The sequence below is a fragment of the Akebia trifoliata genome, chromosome 4 (genome assembly GCF_017979445.1).
Source record: "Akebia trifoliata isolate Shusen 1 chromosome 4, ASM1797944v1, whole genome shotgun sequence".
Lineage (NCBI taxonomy): Eukaryota > Viridiplantae > Streptophyta > Magnoliopsida > Ranunculales > Lardizabalaceae > Akebia > Akebia trifoliata.
In genome coordinates, this window is record NC_141378.1 from 312,998 (window position 1) to 334,846 (window position 21,849).

The window sequence follows — 21,849 nt, forward strand, 5'->3', positions numbered from 1 at the left end:
AGAGAACTAGCACTACATATAATTTGATAGTGCTGGTTTTGAAACTCAAATGCTCACTGACGTGGCTGCGGTAATAACTGTACATTTTTTTCCCTCAGGATTATAACTGCATATGCTTTATGTAGATGTGTGTATCCCGATGGGGTTAATGCAGGGGACACGTTAGTTGCCCTATCAAATTGATTTACAAAATCATTACACATAATTTGAGCCCAGGTTGTATATCTTTTTGTTTGAGAAATGGATGCTATTATATTATAATGCATCGTCACAAAAGAAACGTAGTGATGAGAAATATATATATATGTGTGTGAAAATATCAATTACGATATTTTACTTTAAAAAATACTAATAAATTATAATAACTATATTAAGCTATTTTTCTTATCTAAGTTAATCGAATCTTTATAAAAATCTTATTGGAACTTATGTAATTATTCAAATTTCTATGTGGTATCAGAGCTCAAGTTTCATTGACTACGTTCTTCAATAATGACGCTTATTTATTTATTTTTTCTTTTTAACTATTGATATAATTTTCTTCAATAAAATCACATATCTTTCTATATCTTTACAAATCCCCACGTTCATACATTTGTCTCTTAAGATCTCTTTTTTATTTGTTTAATATCTAAAATCTCTCTAATGAGAGTTTTTTTTTTGTATAAATCTCACAATCTTACTTTATATGCTCTTGTGAGAGATTGTGACAAATTTAGAATCTTAAGCTATTGATTCTGACAAAGTCAAAAAAGAGTTAGATGCAATAATAATGAAGTTCACAAACAGAAGGTAAAACACCAAAAAGTACGAGAGAATTTTGAGAGATCTAATAACATATCAACTGATGAGATCAAGAATAATCATTCAAAAAAATCAATTGCATACTCCTTTTCCAGAGGATCATGCAATTGTAGGGGGGATGTTAAAGAAATAGATGCAATCATATTATAATGCATGAGATACATTATACCATTATCAATGAATCTCATCATAAAAAGAAGGTAGCGATGAAGAATATATATGAAAAAAATATTATATATTAAGAAGTATCAATAAATTAGAATAATTATTCATCCAATAATTCTCAATAAAATATAGATTTCTACACTTTTTGTCATGTAAGTAACACATAAATATGGTCCAATGGATCAATGAACTACATAGATAAAAATTAATCTAATTAATTATGTTATTTGAAAACCTATTATTGGGTTGGTTCATTAATCTCATGATGGAAAAAAAAATCTGCAAACAACGTTAATAAAATTTATTTATTATGGTAAGTTTTATTGTTAGGATAATGCTGGTGGAAGTGTGTAAGAGCCATAAATGCTTTTCATCGAGATACACAATGTTAATACAGCATGACTCATAAATGCTGGTGAAGGTATTAAAGTTGCGTTAATTAAAAACAGACGGTGGATCAGTTGTTAGGTATTTGCATTTGTAGCGTTTAGGTCTAATAGTTATTGAGTTGTCGATAAAATTAAGAATAATGATTTTCCAACTAGAAAATTTTCCCTCGGTCAATACTTAACTCACGTGGCAGGTACAAGGAGCCACAGATCTTTTCCTCGGAATACATAACAGCACATCGTCATAACATATGTATAGTTTGATATCCCAAGGAAAAAGATGTATGATCTTATATCCGTACCACGTCAGTCGAGTATCAAGCCTAGTGAAGACTTTCTAATTAGAAAATCAGAAAATTAAAAGAGTCTGACTAGTGACGTTTGGAAAAGAAAATAATCCAAGATCTTGCACTATGGGAGTTGTGCAACTAAGCAACTCCCTCATCTACTTTCGTTGCACATGGCACATTCTTTCCAATCAAAGGATAAAAAATTCAGGCTTGGGTTTGGGCCAAATAACATGACTAAATTCAATATTTTTAATAAGAAGGCGTATTTTTCAAATATTTTTTGTGTGTATATTTAATATATTTAACTTTTATTAAACTAATATAATATTCATATAATTCAATATACTATTATGAATATATTTATAAGATATGGTAGTGGACCTTGCTGATCAATATTAAACCTTAGCCCAATCCAGATTTGACAAGCTGAAAAGTATTGAGCCCGGCTCTACCTTTTCACCTAACATTCATTTTGTCACGTGGGTTGGGCTGAGCCAGGCTCAATTGACACCCCTGCCTTTTCTTCATGGATTGGCAGGCCGCTGTGGCGCCTTAATGGATTGGGAATTTGGGATGGTCCACTATATTTTTTGAGGCCCGTTAGATGATTGATTTTGGTTTGGAGTTGGCTTGAGCCCAGATCAATTTAAAGAAGCAATCCGCTTTTATCTCTACTTGGGCTGGGTTTGGACCTTATGTTTAGACCCGTCATCGGCCTTAGTAGGGTTTGCCCAAGATAGTCATATTTTGGGTGGAGATTGGCCCTATATGAACGCTCATAACTAACCGTCCTAAAGAGTATAAAAAGCTATGTTGCGTAAAGAGAGTGAGGTGTGCTACGAGGAACCAAAATCCACAACCATGTTTGTTAGAAAATGGATCCATTAGATAAGCTGTTAATGGATTTTACAATGAACTATATTAATCACTTGGCCATTAATACTTATAACATGCTTAATAATTTGATTTATCCGGACTAAACAAAATATTAAATAAATAATTTCATTGTTTCATAATTTGATTTATCCGGACTAAACAAAATATTACATAAATAATTTCATTGTTTCTTACGTTAACCTCTTTTTAATTCAATTTTGAATGCTGCCCTTGTCTCCATTTCTATCCTTGTTCATATGTACTTCTTCATTCACCTTACCTTCTTTTTATGGAGGGATGTTTGACTGTATTAGATCGTTGTGACAAAAGTGCGGCGTGGGAACGGGAGTAACAAGAGAATGAAGTCGCAAGTTCACAAATATCTTAAGGTGTAGAGTGTCTCCAAAACATTATATATTGAAGTACACCAAATATATTTAATTAACAATTTGACCGTTGTATGTTTCATCTGCTTTTCCTGCTCTAACTATTAGGGGTGCAACTTGGTTTGTTTTGAGGCTAAATTGGAATCGAACTGACATAGGCTAGTTCTACTAAATAAGAACCCTAACCAAACCAAAATGCCATTCGAACCAAATCAAACTAAGGTCAGTTTGGTTCGGTTCTATGGGTTGCCAATGTTTCTATAAATTGGAAGTGGCATGTTTTTAATGAAAAACTAATCATGTAATAAACATGACATTTCATGCAATAAATTATTAATCTATTTATAAATGTCATTAATCTATGTCCTAACTCTTAAAATAATTTATAATATATATAAGGATTCGATTCACAATTTGATTTTGTTATATACAAACTTGATTCGAGAACCGAATCAAATTGATCGATTTTCCATTTTCTTAACTCAAAACTAAACCATAACTTGTTTCAAACCGAACCAAACCACCCTAAAGCTATCGGTTTGGTTTGGTTCTCGACTTGAACCTGACAAAGTTGCTCCCCTGATATCTATCATTATTTACTCTCCTTTATGGAAAAAATTGATTTACTGGATAGACCTATCTATTGCATTGTTATTAAAAAACTCCTTTACTTTATCAAGTTTGTTACTCAACAAACCTTTGAGTGTGGTCCATCTTATTTTAAAGACTTAAATATCTATAATAACCTCAGTTCTTTTAATCACATACCCATTATAGGTATTTATCATTTTTTTTTTTTAAATGTGGGTCTCAATCTAAGGTTTATTAAGGAAAAAAAAAACGGAAGGAAAGTTTCTTGACCATGTAAATTATTGGCATCTAAAAACATAGGGTTGAAGAGAACAAAATTTTAAAAACTTTGAAAAAAAAGTTAATTTTCATTGTCAAATTTCAATTTTTAAGATGAATAATGATTTTTCAACTATGAAGTCTTTACTCAGTCAATACTCGGTTGACGTGTTACGGACATGGAACCATAGAATTTGTTTCCTCAAGATACACAAATGCAAATCCCCATAAAAGATGTGCTTTTGTGCATTCCAAGGAATTTGACCTATGATTCCATGTTTGTAACACGTCAACCTAATATTGACCAAGTGAAGACTTTCTAGTTAGAATATCAGCACTATTTTAAAATATAGAGTTTGGTAGTTGTCTATTTTCAATACCTTAGATCAAGTTCAATCTTTTTTTCTTTTTTTGAAATTTTGAATATGAGTTTTTTTTTTCATGAAATTTAGAAGGTTGTGGTGTTGGATTTTCAATTTAGTAATTCATGCGAGTCCCACGACGCTTAGTAAGATCTCAAATCTTATTGCGTAAGTCTATTTTAGAAGGGTTTGGTGAATAACAAACTCGATAAAGTAAGGGAGTTTTTGTAATTGAATGCAACAAACATGTGTTCTTAGAAATCTTTCTTACGAAAAGCACCTCTTTTACCATTTAAAATTTATAATCTTAAAAAAAAAAAAAACATATTTTACACAATAAATTTTGCATTGGAAAACACAATCATGACTCCACTACTCTATAAGTACCATATTTTCACTCGTACAATATTTATGGCTTGGTTGCATTTTTTGTTGTTAATATTCATATTACTTAACTATATCATCAATGTTACAATGCTAATTACCACCTCCAATTAGTTAAAATAAAATAGTTCACAATGAATATTAATTTTTGTTAGTAAGAATAATCAATACATGATTTAATAATTGAAACTTTGTCTATCATAATTACAGTAGCATTTTAAATTATTTAATCATTATTGTTATTTGTAATTGTAGTACGAATTAATATTTGGTTGTAATGTTTTTGTGTATATTCATGAGTATTAACTATTTAGCAAATTAAAAATATATGTATTTATCAAGATTAATTAATTAATTAATTAAAAAAAAATATGAAATTGGGTCACTAAGGTTTGTACACGTCACTTTGGAGCCAACAACTTATCAACATAGACAAGGGTAGGATTAATAAGTCTATCACTAGTATGTCATATATGATAATAATAATAATAATAAAAAAGCTTTGATGCATTATTGACTACAATAATTCTCAAACTTATCCTCGTTTCATGACTTTTGATGACCATTGATGGAGGATTATCTAGTAAAATGGAATACTACAAAATTGGTTTTGAACACATTGTCTTTTGGGTTGCGTTCCCACCCCAATTGAAATTACATATTATCCAAGTGGTAAAAATCCATTCCCGATTACTCGAGCATCATTCACGTTCTTATCACAAGACAAACTTGGATGAGCTCCAAGAAAAAACGTCTCATGTAGTCAAATCTTGAAAAGTTAGATTATCACAAAACATACAAACCCTACTCTACAAATTATCATAAATGATTGTTGACAAGCTTTAGCAATTGATGCCACCTTGGTAAAATGATTAAATGGTTGACTTGCCAAAGTAAGTAAGCTAAGCAAAACATGCAAAATTACAAATTGAACAAAAATTTGCTAGTGCAGACTTTATCTATTAAGCTAATGATCTAATCGCATGATATCATCTTTAACAATACTCTTTAAAGTAAAGAGCATTTTTTACCAAAAAATGATAAATATTATTTCAACTAGTCTAAAATTTATTGACTCAACAAATCTTTCTTTATTTTTAATATTTTATATTATTTTATATTTGTTAAAATTTAGTTAAATTCATCCAACGATCATGAGTCCGCATCTTGACATTCAAAAACATGATCTAATGTCACAAGTTTGTAGATAATGGAATTCTAAATTTTTTGAAAAAAATAGAAGCACACACACATACACACATAAATTTTCACCGTTAAATTTTAATTTTAAATTTTGAGAGTCATGTAGTCTTTCATTTTCATCACCTTGAATCAAGATTGAAAAATATTTGAAAAAAAACAATTTGATATAAGCTTTTCTATGAAATCTAAAAAGAAGTTGTGTTGGATTTCTAGTGTGGTAATCCATGTGAGCCTAACAACTCTTAGTTAAGATTTAAAATCTTATTAATCTAATAAGAAAAATGTTTTCCATTATTTGACATTAAATAACTAATTTAAGAGACTTTTTACATGTAGAATGTGAAACCTTAATATTTATTTTAACATTTACTTCTAAAGAATTTCTTGCAACCAAATTTTTATCTTTCACCTTTTTAAATAAAGAAATAATAGACTTTACAGAATGAAGAGGCTACGGAATTTAAAGAGTCAATCTATTCCAAAAATTTCTCTCTAGTAACCAACAACTCTCACTTATTTAATATATATAGCATTGAATCATAACTTAACACATAAATTTTTAAACAACAAATCTTTGTTGGTATTTGCCCAAGTCACGGAAGAAGAAGTATAAGATAACTAGAAGTCTAAACACGTTTTTACCTAATTACATATCAACTCTCATGAGAATAATGTCCACTAAATAATTCATGAGTCATGTGGAGGCGAAAACTAGCTCCACCTTGAGATCCTTCTTATACAAGTCTTCTCATTTTTCTTATGTACTTGTGAGAAGGTCTGCAACAAAATCACTTCGACGTCCAAGTTAAAATTTTTAATGTCGATTCAATAATATATTTTCAGATAGGATATTTCATATCTTTTTGGTGTATTGGTCTCTTGTACTTATAGGATTTTTTGCTCTTAGATCTTCTTGGATTTTTTCTGTGATTCTCGTCGAAGTGGTTATACTTGCTTAATGATTTATCTTGATTTTCACGGGAGCAATTACATCTAATTTCTCAGTTGCGAGAGCAGTTATACCTAATGTCCCAGATTTTACGAAATTTGCTTCGACCTCCACACCAATGTAGCTTGGGAGATTGATTTTAATGTTGATCGATTAACTTATCACATAGTTTGGTTCTTCGACTAAAATTCTTTAAAATTACCACGTGTCACTTGGTTGAAAAATATTCTCCATAATTCATATAAATATTTTAAATTCAATAAATGCAAGATATGCGATTTCCCATTTTGAAATTTAAACTTTGCCAATTTTCAATTGAATTAGATCGAAGTGTGTATGTAAGTCTTTGCCTTGATTATATGTCCACGTGGCAGCGTTTGAATTTCAATTTTTTAGCTGATTTGGCAATACCTTTGATGTTGGGGAAAAAATTCCCGCCACAAAAGATATTTTGGCCGGTCCTGCAAGCTGTCTTTCCTACCACGTCAGCAAATAGTGGCCCCACTGTTAAAATAGACCTAAATGCAAGGGTCATGCGCCCTAAATTCACTCCTAATTCAACTCTACTCAAATATAAGACGGTCAGGTTTTCGGGCAGAGGGAAAGTCACAGAAACCGTAGGATTAACATTCCTCTGTGGATCAACGGATAAAGATCAACCCAAAGCTTAGACGGGCAGATCTGGTTTCCTTTAAGAAGTGATGCTAGTGCACCATTGCTCCTCGCTTGTGAGGGTTTTGGTAACCGATTTCCCTCGCTTCTACAATGGCTCCTTGCAGGTTTTTGTTTGAGTTTTCTCGGCGGAAGATCGCCGAATTCCGTCTGATCTGAGAGGTACCGTACATGTATGGCTTCCGCTCTCTTGGCCGATCGGAATGAATCTTGTTGGACAGAACGAAAGGTTTACATGAGGAAAAACCCTAATTTGAAGGCTAATCCTTCCTCTAGATCTAAAAGAAGTCCTAATAAACAGATCTGTGATCCATCAATCCGGATTTATGGCAGGAAAACGGACGAATCGGCGGTCACTGCACCGGTCGCATCGAACGATTCATCTTCTCTCAACAGGAAATTTGTCAGTCTCAACCACCGGAGAGAATCCTCCCTCGACGGATACGTCACCTTCAACATCGCTCTGTATTCGAGAAGAAAGCTGAAAGATCTGAAGAAACGACTGCTTGCGGAGCTGGAACAGGTCAGGATCTTAAGCGATCGGATTGAATCGAGAGAATTTCAATCTAGAAATGGCTACAATTCTTCTCAATTGTCTGGTGGTTATCGCGGAAGGGATGCTCCAGATGCTTTTGGTGATGAGAGATTGAAAGAGAAGCAAACATCGAAGGAGAATGAGAGGAATCCATCTGAAAATCTCAAGAAAATTTCAGGAATTAAGCGTCCACTTCCATCAATTTCTAGTAAGGATTCAAAGCGTCTGGCATTGGAGCCTGAAGCCAGAAAGAAATTATCCATCATGATGAAGAAATGCGGACACTTCTTGTCAAAGTTAATGAAGCACAAACATGCCTGGATCTTCAATGTGCCTGTTGATGTTGCCGGCTTGGGGCTTCATGACTACAATCAGATAATCAAACATCCAATGGATCTTGGATCTGTGAAATCGAAGCTTGGAAAGAATCTCTATGCATCACCACTTGATTTTGCAACCGATGTTCGATTAACCTTTGAAAATGCTTTGGTTTACAATCCAAAAGGTCATGATGTTTATGTCATGGCGGAGCAGATGCTAGCAAGTTTTGAAGAAATGTTCGAACCTGAGTACAAGAAGTATAAGAATAAGGAGAGGGAGATTCAATGGAGTTCACCCAATCAAATTAGGGCTCTGGAGACTGCGACGAAACCTGATCCAACCCCGGTGTTAAACCTACCACGGCCATCACCTACACAAGCGGAACCATCTGTTAAATTTGGGAAGCAACCTAAGCCCAAAGCCAAGGATCCTCACAAACGAGAGATGAGCTTCGAGGAGAAGCAAATGCTGAGTATGAACTTGCAAAGCCTCCCACAGGAGAAGATGGATCAGGTGGTGCAGATCATTAAGAAAAGGAATGCTAATCTGGCACAGCATGATGACGAGATTGAGGTCGACATTGAGGTTGTTGACAACGAGACACTTTGGGAGCTTGAGCGATTTGTGGGTTATTGTAAAAAGATGATGAGCAAGATCAAGAGGCAAGCAGTTGCTATCAATCAGAACTCCTTGGCGGCCCAAGGGAACAAAGTTAAGGCTTTGTTAGTGCATAATTCAGATGAAGAGATGCCCGAAGTTGCAGTATCTTCGAAGAAGAGCACGAAAGGGGAAACAGGGAGCGTGGAAGAGGATGTTGACATTGGTGAGGAGATGCCAGCAAATAATTTTCCTCCCGTGGAGATTGACAAGGATGCTGGATCAAGCAGTTCCAGTAGCGATAACTCATCGTCCAGTGGTAATTAACTTTCTTTCTTCCCCCATTTGTTCTATGGGACTCGTTTCAGATTGCATAGAAATTTCTGACCTGTGTTTTGATTATGCTATTGTATGTATTGGGCCTTGCAGATTCGGATTCTGGGAGTTCGTCTGGAAGTGATTCTGATGCAGATGATGCTGAGTCACCTGGACATTGAATAGAAAGCTTCACCAGGGAACTTAATAGGAGGGATTGATGTGTTGTGTCCTTTCTGCTTCCATTGCTGAGAAGTGGAGGAGATAGAGAGGTATGAATGAATACTGCTGTTTGTGATGCTACTCAGAAATTTATATGATGGGGATGATGGGTCTGAAGTGAATGTGAATTTCGTGTGTTTGTGTTTGGTTGTTGCAGTTTTGCAGATTCAAAGAAGGAAGAAAAAGGGTTTTGGGTTGGGTGTGGCTTTGATGTTTGGCTCAGGTGTACGATATGTAAATGTAAGGAGGACCAAAAACAGATGAAAAGAAGATTCATTAAGAGTAGGTTTTGTGCAGTCTAGTAGAATCCACTATCCAGTGAGAGAACAAGAAAAAACGTTGCTATGTTCAAAGAAGGGTTGTAGACAATAGCTAATGTTGTAGTATTACAAGTGTTAAACAGAACCTATTTGATCTCATTTTTAGTTGCAATTAAGGCGGCAGTGGAGAGGTGTTGTGAAGTTGTAAAGAAAGATATGAGAGAGAAAACAGGCAAGAAAAAAATAGGCTTTTCATATTTTTACCTTAATGAATGACAGACGTGCAAGTTTTTTTTTTATCTGCCCCATCAGTTGTTATTTGTTAGTTTCTGCTTGCTTTACAACTAGTTAGCATTACTTAAAGCTGTTGGCCATCAGTTTGTTATTTAGAAAAATCTTGAGCAATGCTTGAAAATGAAGTTCACATGTGTTGATTTGTTTATTGTTGGTAACTTATATCTTCTATATGAAGAGGGTTTAAGCTGCATACACACAGAGACGTCTTCATCTAACATCACATAAAACTTGTAGAATGTTGGGAAACCAGCACTTAAACAGAATTCTGAATTCCTTGATGATTAATGCTGGAGTGACCTTGGGAAAGGGGGGGGGGGGGGAGACACACACGGGGGACGGGACATCTTAATGTGGTGGCGCGAGCATGTACCCAGCTGAGTTCACTCTAGCACGACTCTTCCTTGATGGAGATTGGGCATGCAAACCAGGCATTATTTCCACCCAAGGCTTGGTGAAGTGCTAACTGGTGGAGTTTTGTGCCCATGTCTTAAGTTCAAACCATGGTTTTAAAACTTGTATGAGATCAAGACGTATTGTCAGAGTCATCTTGGTATCGCCCAACAATGAGATGGGCGGACATACTTTTTGGGATTGGCAGCATCACACGAGCTGAACAACACTATTCAATCTCCTCTATTTTCATCCTAGCCCTATCTTTTTATTTTCAAATCAATTATTTCTTCTCTTCTCAATCAAGTGAATCAGAGAACATAGGGGTTTGCTAAAAAATCTTCATTTTCTCTATATACCTATCAAAAAGAAAGGTTGACACCTGGTGTGACACCCCAATAGGAACCCTATTGATCATGTGAGAGTGAATGGTATTCTTGAAGGGATTCATGGCATAGTGGGGAGGCACATCAAGATTAACGTGAATAGTTTGCTTCAAAAAATACCCCAGATCCAATGTCTCAACTGTTCACCACTCTATGTAGGGTAGAATCCATGATTTTAAAACTCGGTTTCGTGTCTCATCTCATCCATGCCTGATACCGAGTTGACTCGGACAATACATCTCTTTTTGAATCTTCTTGTTTTAATATTGAGACAATGATTTTTAACCATTAAAAAAATCTGATGAAGAAAATGAAAATTTTCACCCCATTTGAATTCAAAGCCTTAGTTCTCTGGATCACTTAGTTGAGAAGAGAAGCAAAACTCGATTTGGGAGTAAAAATGATACGATTTCAATCATGAAAACTAGTAAAATTCATTCGTCTCAGATATCTCGACTGAGATTTTCTATATCTCGTCTGAGACGTAACATTCATCTCGTGAGATTCCGCAAAACCAAAGTACCTTGTCCATTCGTCTCGGCCATGCCTGATACCAAGATGACTTGGGTCATCCATCTTGGTCTTGAAACCATGGTGGGATCACAAAAATCCCTTAGTGTCCATGACAAGGTTTATCAAATTTTGGTTAAGATTTGACCTATGAATGACACTACTTGCATACACCCATTTGGGTAAAGGAATTAAATGCGGCCCTCAGCCAATAGCATTGAAGGTCGCAAATGGGGAATGAAGCTGGGAGCAATAAAAGCAGATAGAAAGAAACCTGGTAACTTTCACAGGAATGAATCCAGGTAAATTCAAGCTAGAAATGGAGAATCACAGATCAGAAGATGACAAATTTTTTTTTTTTTTTTTTCTTTTCAATTGCAGTCATTTAAAGGAGTGTCCTTAACTGCCAGGCAAAATTTGTCATGGCTAAAGCCTAGATCATCAATTACTGAAACAATTAGCTAGGTATAACATAACTGAGCATCGAAAAAGAACAACTAAATAGGTTGTTCTAGATCTAGTTGACTCAAATAACCCTACAAATCCACAAAAACAACTGAATTGCCTTGTATAGCAGAAAATGAAAAGAAAAAAAAAAAAAATTGGTGATCATACCCCCAAAAAAAAAAAAATTTATAGGCACCAACTACATCTTGCCTGTAACACCTACTTCTTCACCTCTTCATACTCGGCCTCTGGTGGCTGGTCACCGCCTTGAGACCCCCCACTGGAATCACCTGCCATGTGCTGCCCAATCTTTGAAACAGCTTTGTTTGCAGCATCAAGTTTAGCTTGAATCTCATCCACGTTGTCCCCAGACACTGCCTGCCTCAGATCTGCAATTGCAGTCTCAATCTCAGTAGCAACCTCAGCAGGAATCTTGTCTCTGTACTCACTCAAGCTCTTTTCTATACTGTACAATGTTGTATCAGCACTGTTCTTGATGTCAATTAGTGCTTTCCTCTCCTGGTCTTTTTGAGCATGTAACTCAGCCTCCTTCACCATTTTCTCAATCTCATCTTCCGCTAATCCACCTGAGGATCGAATTGTAATTTGTTGTTCCTTTCCGGTGGCTTTGTCCCTTGCTGACACAGTCACAATCCCATTGGCATCAATGTCAAATGTGACCTCAATCTGGGGCATACCCCTTGGAGCGGGAGGAATGCCCATAAGCTCAAACTCTCCTAGGAGCTTGTTGTCAGCTGCCATTCCACGCTCACCTTGCAGCACACGGACACCCACCTGAGTCTGGTTGTCTGCAGCAGTTGAGAATACCTGGATGCACAGATTAGGGAAGTTCCAAGTTAATTGGCACAAAATATACCAAGACACAAATTTCATACCAAAACGTGAAAACATTGTATAATTAATTACCTGACTCTTTTTTGTGGGAATAGTTGTATTTCTATTGATCAACCTTGTGAAGATACCACCAAGAGTCTCGATACCAAGAGATAGAGGAGTGACATCCAAGAGAAGTAACTCCTTGACATCTCCACGAAGGATACCACCTTGAATTGCAGCTCCCATAGCAACAGCCTCATCGGGATTCACCCCTTTACTTGGATTCTTCCCAAAGATTTGTGTAACGACTTCTTGCACTTTTGGAACTCGAGTCATTCCTCCTACAAGAAGTACCTCATCCACATCCTTTATAGATATGCCAGCATCCTTCAAACAACTCTTACAAGGATTTTTTGTTCTCTCGATTAAGTGATTCACCAAACCCTCAAACTTTGATCTTGTCAGAGTGATATTCAAATGTTTTGCACCTGATGCATCAGCGGTGATAAACGGCAGGTTGATCTCAGTTTGGGACGTGGATGAGAGTTCTATCTTGGCTTTCTCAGCTGCTTCCCGAAGCCTCTGCAATGCCAGCTTATCTTTTGTAAGATCAATCCCTTCGGTTCTCTTGAACTCATCTACTAAATACTCTAAGAGGGCATTGTCAAAATCTTCCCCACCCAAGAAAGTATCACCATTTGTTGATTTCACCTGAAAGAAGGCAGCACTTCAATAGATGGTATCTACTTAACTAAAAATCTTGAAAAAGGAAGAACGATATGCCTACCTCAAAGACACCGTTGGAGATTTCTAGAATGGAAACATCAAAAGTTCCACCCCCCAAATCAAAGACTGCTATGAGACCCTCCTTGTTATTTAACCCATAGGAAAGTGCAGCTGCTGTCGGCTCGTTGATGATTCTCTGTACATCTAAACCTGCAATTCTCCCGGCATCCTTTGTTGCCTGCCTTTGAGCATCGTTGAAATATGCTGGAACTGTAATCACAGCTTTGGAAACAGACTTTCCAAGATAAGATTCGGCAGTTTCTTTCATTTTGGTAAGAATGAATGCTCCAATCTGGCTTGGTGAATACTGCTGCCCATTGGCTTCTACCCATGCATCTCCATTGGGAGCCTTTACTATCTTGTATGGAACCATCTTCATTTCTTTCTGCGTCTGTGGATCATCAAAACGTCTGCCTATCAAACGTTTGGTTCCAAATACTGTATTTGTTGGGTTGGTCACAGCCTGACGCTTGGCTGGAGTTCCCACAAGTAGCTCTCCTTTCTGGTTGAAGGCAACAACTGATGGTGTGGTTCGAGCTCCTTCAGAGTTCTCAATCACTTTAGCATTCTGCACATCATGCTAGAAGTCATCAGAGAGAGCTTCACCAAAATAAATCTTTCAAGCCACCAAGAAATCTTACCTTTCCCTCCATAACAGAAACACACGAGTTAGTGGTACCCAAGTCAATACCAATAACATCACTCCCAGCTGGTTTTGAGCTGGATCAGAAAAAGAAATGATCTCATTATGAAACAAACAGAGGACAAGAGAGACAAGTTGTGGTGTTAAATGTCAAACAAACCACTGGTACCTGAATGGTCTTGCCAGACTTGCCCATTTATGACTCAATGGAGAGCTAGCCCATGATGTGGTAGCATTGCTAGTCAACTGTCAACAATCCAGAACAAGTGTGGCATTTAGATAGTGATAGAGATGCTCATATAAGTTGTGGAAAAGAAATCTCAAGCATAATTTATTGGGTCACTAATATATCACCATGGATGGATATGGGTACACAGGCACACCAAACCTCAAAAGTTTGGATCATGCATCACAAATCTTCATATTTTCTCGAGTAATGTGATGATGATATAAATACAGTCTCCTCGAATATAGAATCCAAAACAAAGACAATTCAACAGATTCTAACATTTCCATATCAAGCCCCTCATCCAAGAAATAATTCACCGCTGTTAACTTGCCTAATACACGTGAAGGTTCTTAACAGATAAAATTCCAAATCATCATTAGGATTTAGAAGAGGCTTACAGTATCCAACACCATTGTCTCTAAAGCACATCACCCAATGCCACAATTTATAAACCCATTTTCAGTTTGCATTCTTGCTCCTCTCATTGTTGAACGAGCCTTCTCAAACATATCGGAAAACTCGTCCAAGACGGCAAAACGAGTTTTAAAACCATGATTACAAGTAGTTTTTGTTTTATTTACACCAATGATTGTAATACTACTAACAACTGATCCGAGTCAACTTGTTGATCATTTATATGAATCAAATGACAAATGGGTCAAGTGAGTTTTGGGGTTTTAAAAGGCTACTCAGCCACAACTACAATATAACTATAATTGCTAACAAAATCGAAAAGCACCAAAACACAAATCCACATGAATTCGAAGGAGAACACAAATAATTGCTTACAAAAATTCTAATAACAAAAAACCGAAACACTGAAAACCTAAATTTCATTATTAAGAATAAGAAAGACACCAAAATTCCTGAAATACTAAAGCAATCTAGAGCATTTACACACGGAACACACTCGTTTATTTCTCAAAAATTCTAAACTAATGGAAAAAAAACGAGGGTCTAGACTAATCACTGTAGATCTCAAGTAACATCAAGAAGCAAAAAACACAGCTAAACCCAAAACAAGAAAAAGCAAAGATTGTGGAAAACAGTCAAACAAACAAGAAATGAATCACAAAAGATACATCAAAAGACACACAAAAATAAAATGAAACACGTACGGATCTATAAGCAGATAATGATGAAGAGATATCGCGACGCCTCAGAGATCTGAGCAACACCGAAGTCGCCATAAACGATCTTCTGTAAAGAAAGAAGAGGATAAAGAGGGTTTTAGGGTTTAAGAGGTTTTACTTTTGTCCTGCACAGCGACAAATGTAATTCGTTCCAATCCCCCGAACTAAATACTTCACCTCAGAAGTGTGTAGAATTTCTGGTGGTCTTAATAATCTTATTGACCATTACTGACACGTGGGTCAATCCCAAATAATGTATACAATGTTGCAAAATCGATTGACGTCCACAAATAAGATTATACCGAGTTACGATTGATAATCTCGAGGAAAACGGCAGCGTTCATATATTCCTACCAAGACAAGACATTCAGGTGGTATCAATAAATACCAGCGTTCAGCCGTTAAATTAACGGTGAATTTGCCACGTCTTCATTAAAATGTAAAATTTTGCAACACAATTATATTTTGGGAAATTCTTTCATAGTAAAATTTTAAGCATTAGTGGGGGTCGTTTTGTTCAAATGAATCGTAACATTGCAATCCAACGTCACAGCCCTCTAATCTCATAAATTTTTTTTTTCAAAAATCAATTTTGTTTGGATTTGATCCAAGGTTTTGAAAATGGATGGGATTATCAAATTTTCACTTCATTCCCAAAATTTAAAATTAAAATTCAATAATAAAAAATTAAATTAATTTATTTTTTTAAAGTTCATATAATTTTATTCTCTACAATGCTTAAGCATTAGATCATGGTTTTCAATGTCACAATGGGAGCCCATGGAGCCTTAGTAAAGCTAGTTGAACCCATATATTTTAACCTTAGATTTAACAACTTAAAAAAAAAAATGCAGTTTAAAGGATATTGAAGGAAAATTAATTTTGCACTAATATTTAATAATTAATTATAATTTTCCATGACCGTTCAAAAAAAAAAATTATAATTTTCCATGATATTGAAATTTTGATAAGAAAACTACATTTAGTTGAGAGAGAAATTGTTTATTGAGATCTTGTAACTTGGGGTCTTTGTCCAATATTACAAAATTATAATAAATGAAAAAGATTGATTAATTAAAAATACCTAGTATCGTTGCTCCCCATTACTTAAAAAAATACCCCAGTTTGCATTCTTGGCTAAGTTGCATTTCTAAAAATAAACTCTTAAGAATAAGAGTACATATCATTATCATCTTAGTTTTGTTTATTATTTTCCACCGTCATTATCATCTTCTTCTTCTAAAATTGCACTTCATACATATAACTGCAATAGTGAGAAAACATGCACACTAGTTCGACTGATAATAATGTCAAAAAATTGGAACACAGAATGAAGCCCCATAACTGTTTAACACACCCTTCGGTGGTGAAGGGGCAATGTGTCGTGATATCTCTGTCTTTGTGTTCGACATGAAAAAGTGCTAAAAAACCGTGTCACCATCAAATGAGATTTAGTTTACTAAGTTGATTAATAGTCAAATCCCAAAATGCTCTCTCCCTCATCCATATGAATCTTATCATTCTCACATTTGCAGACCAAACAATCTAGATAATTGAAGACGAATATACCAGTTTAAAATAGGTAATTTTGCTTTTCAACGTCCAGTCTTATTATGTTATGCCCTAGATTTTAGATTTTGAAGGAAAGATTAATGGAAAATAACCAAAGTATCCTCAATGTCAAGTCTTATTATATTATGCCCTAGATTTTGAAGGTAACATTAATGGAAAATAACCAAAGTATCCTTAATCTCAACCTCAACTGCTAACCAAAAACCTATTTGATTTTCCTATTCAACCTGAAGGATTCATCTTGTTCAACCTTCAAGCTTCAAGAACAAGATAGGGTTTGTTCACGAGATAGTCATCCCAAGTATGAGCGATTTGAGAGCTTGTAGTCCTGTTAATATCCAAATGATAGGTAAAGAGAAAAAAAAAAAAACTGAACGAGTGGATGACAAGAGGTTGAAGATGAGAGGATATTTAGATAACTTTTAATTAAAACTTTCACACAAGATCACGGTAACGAATCTCAAATTACATCAAAACACGGAGGGATATGCCAAAATTAGCAGGTACACCAACCTCTACATTAAATCAATAGAAGAAAAACGAGAGAAACAAAATCATAGCCACGAGTCACACCATCTATGGGGAGCCGGCACCAAGGCCTACGCTCCATTCAGGAGGATCAGCCTCTCAAGGTCAACAGACAATGAGAAAAGATTATAATTGCAAATTTGAGTTTCAGGACATTGGGATGACAGACACTCCACCTAATCAGAAGGTAAAAGTGCTCTTTTACAATTGCTTGTATTATACATTAAGAAAGTGAAAAAGTACCGAAATCCATTAGGTGGGGACACAAAAGGGAAATCATATTCATTCCACGAGTAGACTATAAAGATTTTTAAAAACAATGTTAAATTTGATCGCATCATCACATTCTTCTGGTCACAACCTCCTCATATTCTATTTGTTATCTATGATCTATTTCTTCAAAATCAAATAAAAGTAAAAAAAAAAAAAAAAAAAAAACACATGGTCTAACGGACTATGGATGCCAAAATGTTCATAGGAACCATTGGAAAATGGCAAAAGAGAGTTTGTCTTGTGTTTAGTGTGTTAGGATAACATTTGATGGGAAATACATTTTCATGGAAGGGTGCAGTTGCTGGTAGAAAGTCTGGAAGGAAATAATACACTTGAAAATTGCATTTTTTAAAGAAAATCAAATTCATGCGCATTTTCCAGGCACAATGATGTGTGTTCTGACATTGGTGATGAAGAATTCTAGGATTTAATTATGGAATACCGATTAATTCTACCTGAAAATTAGTTCTGTATTATGTTTGCTTCTCCTAATGGTGCATGAAGCACCTAAAACACTAATAAAAGCTAATATATTAACTGTTTCCATTCATTAGTATTTTTTTGGGTTAGACTTAAACAGAGAGTTCCAAGTTACACACAGATTTTTTCATTTTTCTGGAAAAAACGTATTATACAGCTCAACTTTCCAAAGGTGCAATAAAACCTAAGTATTTTTGCCAGTATATCGAACACAAATTAGAAATATATCACACATTAATTGTGATTTTCAAACATCTCAATTTAGCATAAAATTATAAAATCATCATTTTTTATTTTTTTATCTCTGCTGAAATGTTTAACGAAAAAAACAGACTGAATTATTCTTACCCTATATTTGTAGTGCACTTGCTAACTATGCCATGAGATGGGTGACAAAAATAAAGGAATTGTAGTTGGTGAAAAAATTCGAAATCTAAGTTCACAAATACAAATCGCAATTGATATATTTGTTTACCATAAGCATTTATACAAATTATATAGTTCCACACTTATCCAAGTACTACTGAATGATTCAGTGACGTTCTGCTTTTCTTCAGGGAGAAGAATAATTATAAATCTAAAACTCTTGCAATGACAACTTCAGCAAATTGAATTATGTTGGTGTCATTGTCCTTCAATATTTTCTAAACAATCAAGACCAAGTCCATGGGGTTCCCACGTCACTAATTCATTAAGATTTATAACCAAAAAGTTTAATGTGTGAAAAAAAGAAATAACAAAGAGAAAAACATGGAGAGGAGGTCTGCATTTTGTAGGAAGTCTTGAATATAAGAATGCACATTGTGTGAAAAAAGGAAACACAAGAGTCCTCGAATGTTGATCCTATTGTTTCTCCTCTTGAAGGGTTCAATTTTTCAACTTTCCTTAAAAACATGCTTATTGGTTAAACACAAAAAAGTACTTCAGGTATCCCGAATTCGGATTTTTGGGTAATCTTTCCATAGGCACCAGGTGTAGGAACACAATGGAAATTGTAAATGAATTTGGATATGAATCTAAATAACTCTCTTAATGTTAAATTCGTTTTCAGATTTAAATATGGAAGTTTTCAGACACAAAAGGTTCTACTTATTGTGATTCAAAATCCTTTGTTTACTTTTCTTGTAAAGCAAGCTAAATAAATACAAGATTTTGGAAGGGTTAAACCATGCATCAATGTAATAAGGGCAATCCATTGGGTTCGACATGTCAGACATTGGGTCATACAAATCTTATGAAATATTTTATATTTCACCATGTAATCAGATACTTCAGGGATCCAGTTATGGTTGTCAAGCTCAAGTACATCAGATAGGAAGACTGATATGCAATTAATATTTTCAGAGAGAACATGTCAAATATCTTTTCTTTGAAGTCTATTACAAAAAACTAGTGAGCTACTACATGACTTGAAAAAAGCTCAATACTTTGTGGAACATAATTAGCAAAGAACATAAACTACAAGGAAAACTAATTACCTTTTAAAAGGGATTGCAGAATCAGGGAATTTATTTATATATGTGTTGTTTTTTTACTACAATAACATCATCCAGAAAGGAATCAAGTAAAAAGAGAAGGATTGGCAGATGCTGTACCCACTTGGACTTCAAGAAGCTCAAGACGACGCTCCAATGTATTGAGCTTCTCATTCAGAGATGCTAATTTGCTCTTTGTTGTTGCCTCTGGAAGTGTGGAAGAAACCATTAAACGTCAGAGATAGGCATAGACACAATAAACTACCACTACAATGTATCAGTATTACCTACTAATCGAAAATAAAGTTATCAATCTTTGTCAATGGCATACTTATAAAGTCAGATTATTGGTGGAAGGGCTCCAAGTAAAGTAATTGTTTCTACTAAAGTAGAACCTCCCCACTCTTACCTAAAGAATGGCCACAGTGATCCAAGTGAACAAATAAAAAATGGACTTAGGCACACCAGAATGTTAGATAAGAGAAAAAAAAAGTTCCTGATACGTGTCTAAGGCATGATTTTAAATCTCGTATGATATGTCTCGGTATCATCTACCAACGAGATGGATAGACAAGTCAAACGTTTCGGACGAGATTTAAAACCATGGTTCATTGGTCTCATTGTTGAGCGAGATGACTAAAACATACCGGAAAACTCATCCGAGACGACTCGGTCTCGTTCATGGACGAGACGTCAAAACGAGTTTTAAAACCATGGTCTAAGGAGAACTTTGGCCACATCTAGGTCTCAAAAACAGTGATACCGAAGTATCCCATCTCGAGATGAAATTGGCCAAAATGATCTATTTTGTAGAAAGAACATGCAACAATCTATGTTACCTATAACAACAGGAACTGCAAAAGAAGATAGCTTAGGAGGATAAGCGAAAAGATGACAACCTATAGCCCTTACAGATCATTATAAAAAAGCAAAATTATGATACATGGAACACATCCAAAAACCCTCACTTCTGAATTAGTTGGCTCAATATCTCAATATTAGAATTTTGAGAATCATGAAAATGAAAGTAAACATTCTAAAATAAACCAACAATGGGGTCCCTTGTTTGGTAAGATCTAGTTATAATCTTGAAATTGAGAGCAATGAAGATTAACATTTTCATATAATCTTGAAAATCAAGAAGATAACAGAGACTATGCAAGCATCAACAATTGAGAGTCTGAAACATTGAAGAACATGATCATCGTCATCATTAGAAACTTATTGAATCACAGAGTTTGATTTAAGCCCTAATTAAAGAACATTGACCCTAAATCATCAATAAAAAACAACAAAGAAGAAAAAATCTAGTGAGTGAGGAATGGGATTGACACCAACCGAACTGAATGAGGAATTCAAAGAGGCGACGGACATTAAGAGAGATATGAGAGATGAATTCTCGATTCTCCCAATCTGCTTGGACGGCAATTCCAACATTAACTGCATTTGTAATCCCGATTCCTCCAGCTCTCGCCATTCCCCAAACTCAATTAGCTCTTCTGAAAAATAAATTCGAAACCCTAATATCCAATCGAGATAGTAAGAGAGACTAAACTTAAAAAAATAAAAAAAAACACACTAAAAAGAAAGAACGTTCGAAGAACAGACCTTTATATTTACGGAGATCTATTAATGGCGGCGTTCATTCACTGCTTGAGAAAGTAAAGCATGAGAGAGAGGGCTTTGGTTTTGTCTGGACAGTATATTATGACTGCGAGAGTGCGAGTTGACCAAGCTGTCTGAAAAACTAAACAAGGTGTATTTAGTGGATTTTGTTAAGGTGTGCCCTAAGGGCACACGTTAAAGTACAATAACTACACTTTGGATATTGGATTTTGTACCAAAAATGACCTTAAACAAATTAGTTTTTATTAAAATACCCTCAGATTCCAATTTCCAAAGTGTATTTATTGCACTTTAAGTAATAATTGTCGTAATTGTTGTTGTTTGTTTTTCATTGTTTTTAATTTTAGAGAGCTTCTATTGCCGCACCATCTTTTGCTAAGAGCACTCCAAAATATATGGGGATTTTCCCCAAAACGTGCATAACTTATGTGCAAATTCCAGTTTCGGTACTTTTCATTTTAATTCCCTAAACATACATTTCGAGTGAATTCATCACTTTTATAATCAATTAATTCATTGGTATATCTATGAATTCATATATATTAAAAGTGATAAACTCACGAGTTGCTAAGTTATAAAAATGACAAATGCATGTTTTGAAAATTAAAATGAACAGTGTATTGAATTCGGAATTTGTTAATATTTAGTGCACGTAATA

At 35.0% G+C, this 21,849-nt stretch overlaps 3 protein-coding genes across 4 annotated transcripts; 1 reads left to right on the forward strand and 2 right to left on the reverse strand.

Annotated features, from left to right (window-relative positions):
* Positions 1 to 7,362: 7,362 nt before the first annotated feature.
* LOC147402682 (transcription factor GTE7-like) lies at positions 7,363 to 9,878 on the forward strand. The gene is made up of 3 exons (XM_086438015.1): positions 7,363 to 9,101; positions 9,212 to 9,369; positions 9,477 to 9,878. Exons 1-2 carry the CDS (start codon positions 7,505 to 7,507, stop codon positions 9,277 to 9,279), a joined length of 1,665 nt encoding a protein of 554 aa, XP_086294141.1. The 5' UTR covers positions 7,363 to 7,504; the 3' UTR covers positions 9,280 to 9,369; positions 9,477 to 9,878.
* A 1,683-nt stretch (positions 9,879 to 11,561) lies between these two features.
* Positions 11,562 to 15,400, reverse strand: LOC147402683 (heat shock 70 kDa protein, mitochondrial-like). Its single transcript, XM_086438014.1, has 6 exons — positions 15,223 to 15,400; positions 14,045 to 14,121; positions 13,874 to 13,952; positions 13,234 to 13,800; positions 12,537 to 13,157; positions 11,562 to 12,437 (listed from the first exon to the last, which is right to left on the reverse strand). The coding sequence occupies exons 1-6, from the start codon at positions 15,292 to 15,294 to the stop codon at positions 11,829 to 11,831; spliced, it is 2,025 nt and encodes a 674-aa protein (XP_086294140.1). The 5' UTR covers positions 15,295 to 15,400; the 3' UTR covers positions 11,562 to 11,828.
* Positions 15,401 to 19,401: 4,001 nt separating this feature from the next.
* BRK1 (BRICK1) lies at positions 19,402 to 21,310 on the reverse strand. Of its 2 annotated transcripts, none has more exons than XM_086438017.1 (3): positions 21,174 to 21,310; positions 20,904 to 21,064; positions 19,402 to 19,772 (listed from the first exon to the last, which is right to left on the reverse strand). In XM_086438017.1, the coding sequence occupies exons 2-3, from the start codon at positions 21,040 to 21,042 to the stop codon at positions 19,651 to 19,653; spliced, it is 261 nt and encodes an 86-aa protein (XP_086294143.1). In that variant the 5' UTR covers positions 21,043 to 21,064; positions 21,174 to 21,310; the 3' UTR covers positions 19,402 to 19,650. The 2 variants fall into 2 exon arrangements, with proteins under 2 accessions (XP_086294143.1, XP_086294144.1); XM_086438018.1 differs by having other exon boundaries at positions 20,904 to 21,085; positions 21,174 to 21,304.
* Between the last annotated feature and the right edge of the window lie 539 nt (positions 21,311 to 21,849).

Excerpts from the sequence above, each read along its gene's own strand:
- LOC147402682 (XM_086438015.1), top strand. The coding sequence starts at position 7,505 with ATGGCTTCCGCTCTCTTGGCCGATCGGAATGAATCTTGTTGGACAGAA. Across the intron at positions 9,102-9,211 it reads CGATAACTCATCGTCCAGTG|ATTCGGATTCTGGGAGTTCG; the intron begins GTAATTAACTTT and ends TGGGCCTTGCAG.
- LOC147402683 (XM_086438014.1), bottom strand. The coding sequence starts at position 15,294 with ATGGCGACTTCGGTGTTGCTCAGATCTCTGAGGCGTCGCGATATCTCT. Across the intron at positions 14,122-15,222 it reads CATTATCTGCTTATAGATCC|TTGACTAGCAATGCTACCAC; the intron begins GTACGTGTTTCA and ends GATTGTTGACAG. Across the intron at positions 13,801-13,873 it reads TTTCTGTTATGGAGGGAAAG|AATGCTAAAGTGATTGAGAA; the intron begins GTAAGATTTCTT and ends CATGATGTGCAG.
- BRK1 (XM_086438017.1), bottom strand. The coding sequence starts at position 21,042 with ATGGCGAGAGCTGGAGGAATCGGGATTACAAATGCAGTTAATGTTGGA. Across the intron at positions 19,773-20,903 it reads TGAATTCCTCATTCAGTTCG|AGGCAACAACAAAGAGCAAA; the intron begins GTTGGTGTCAAT and ends CCACACTTCCAG.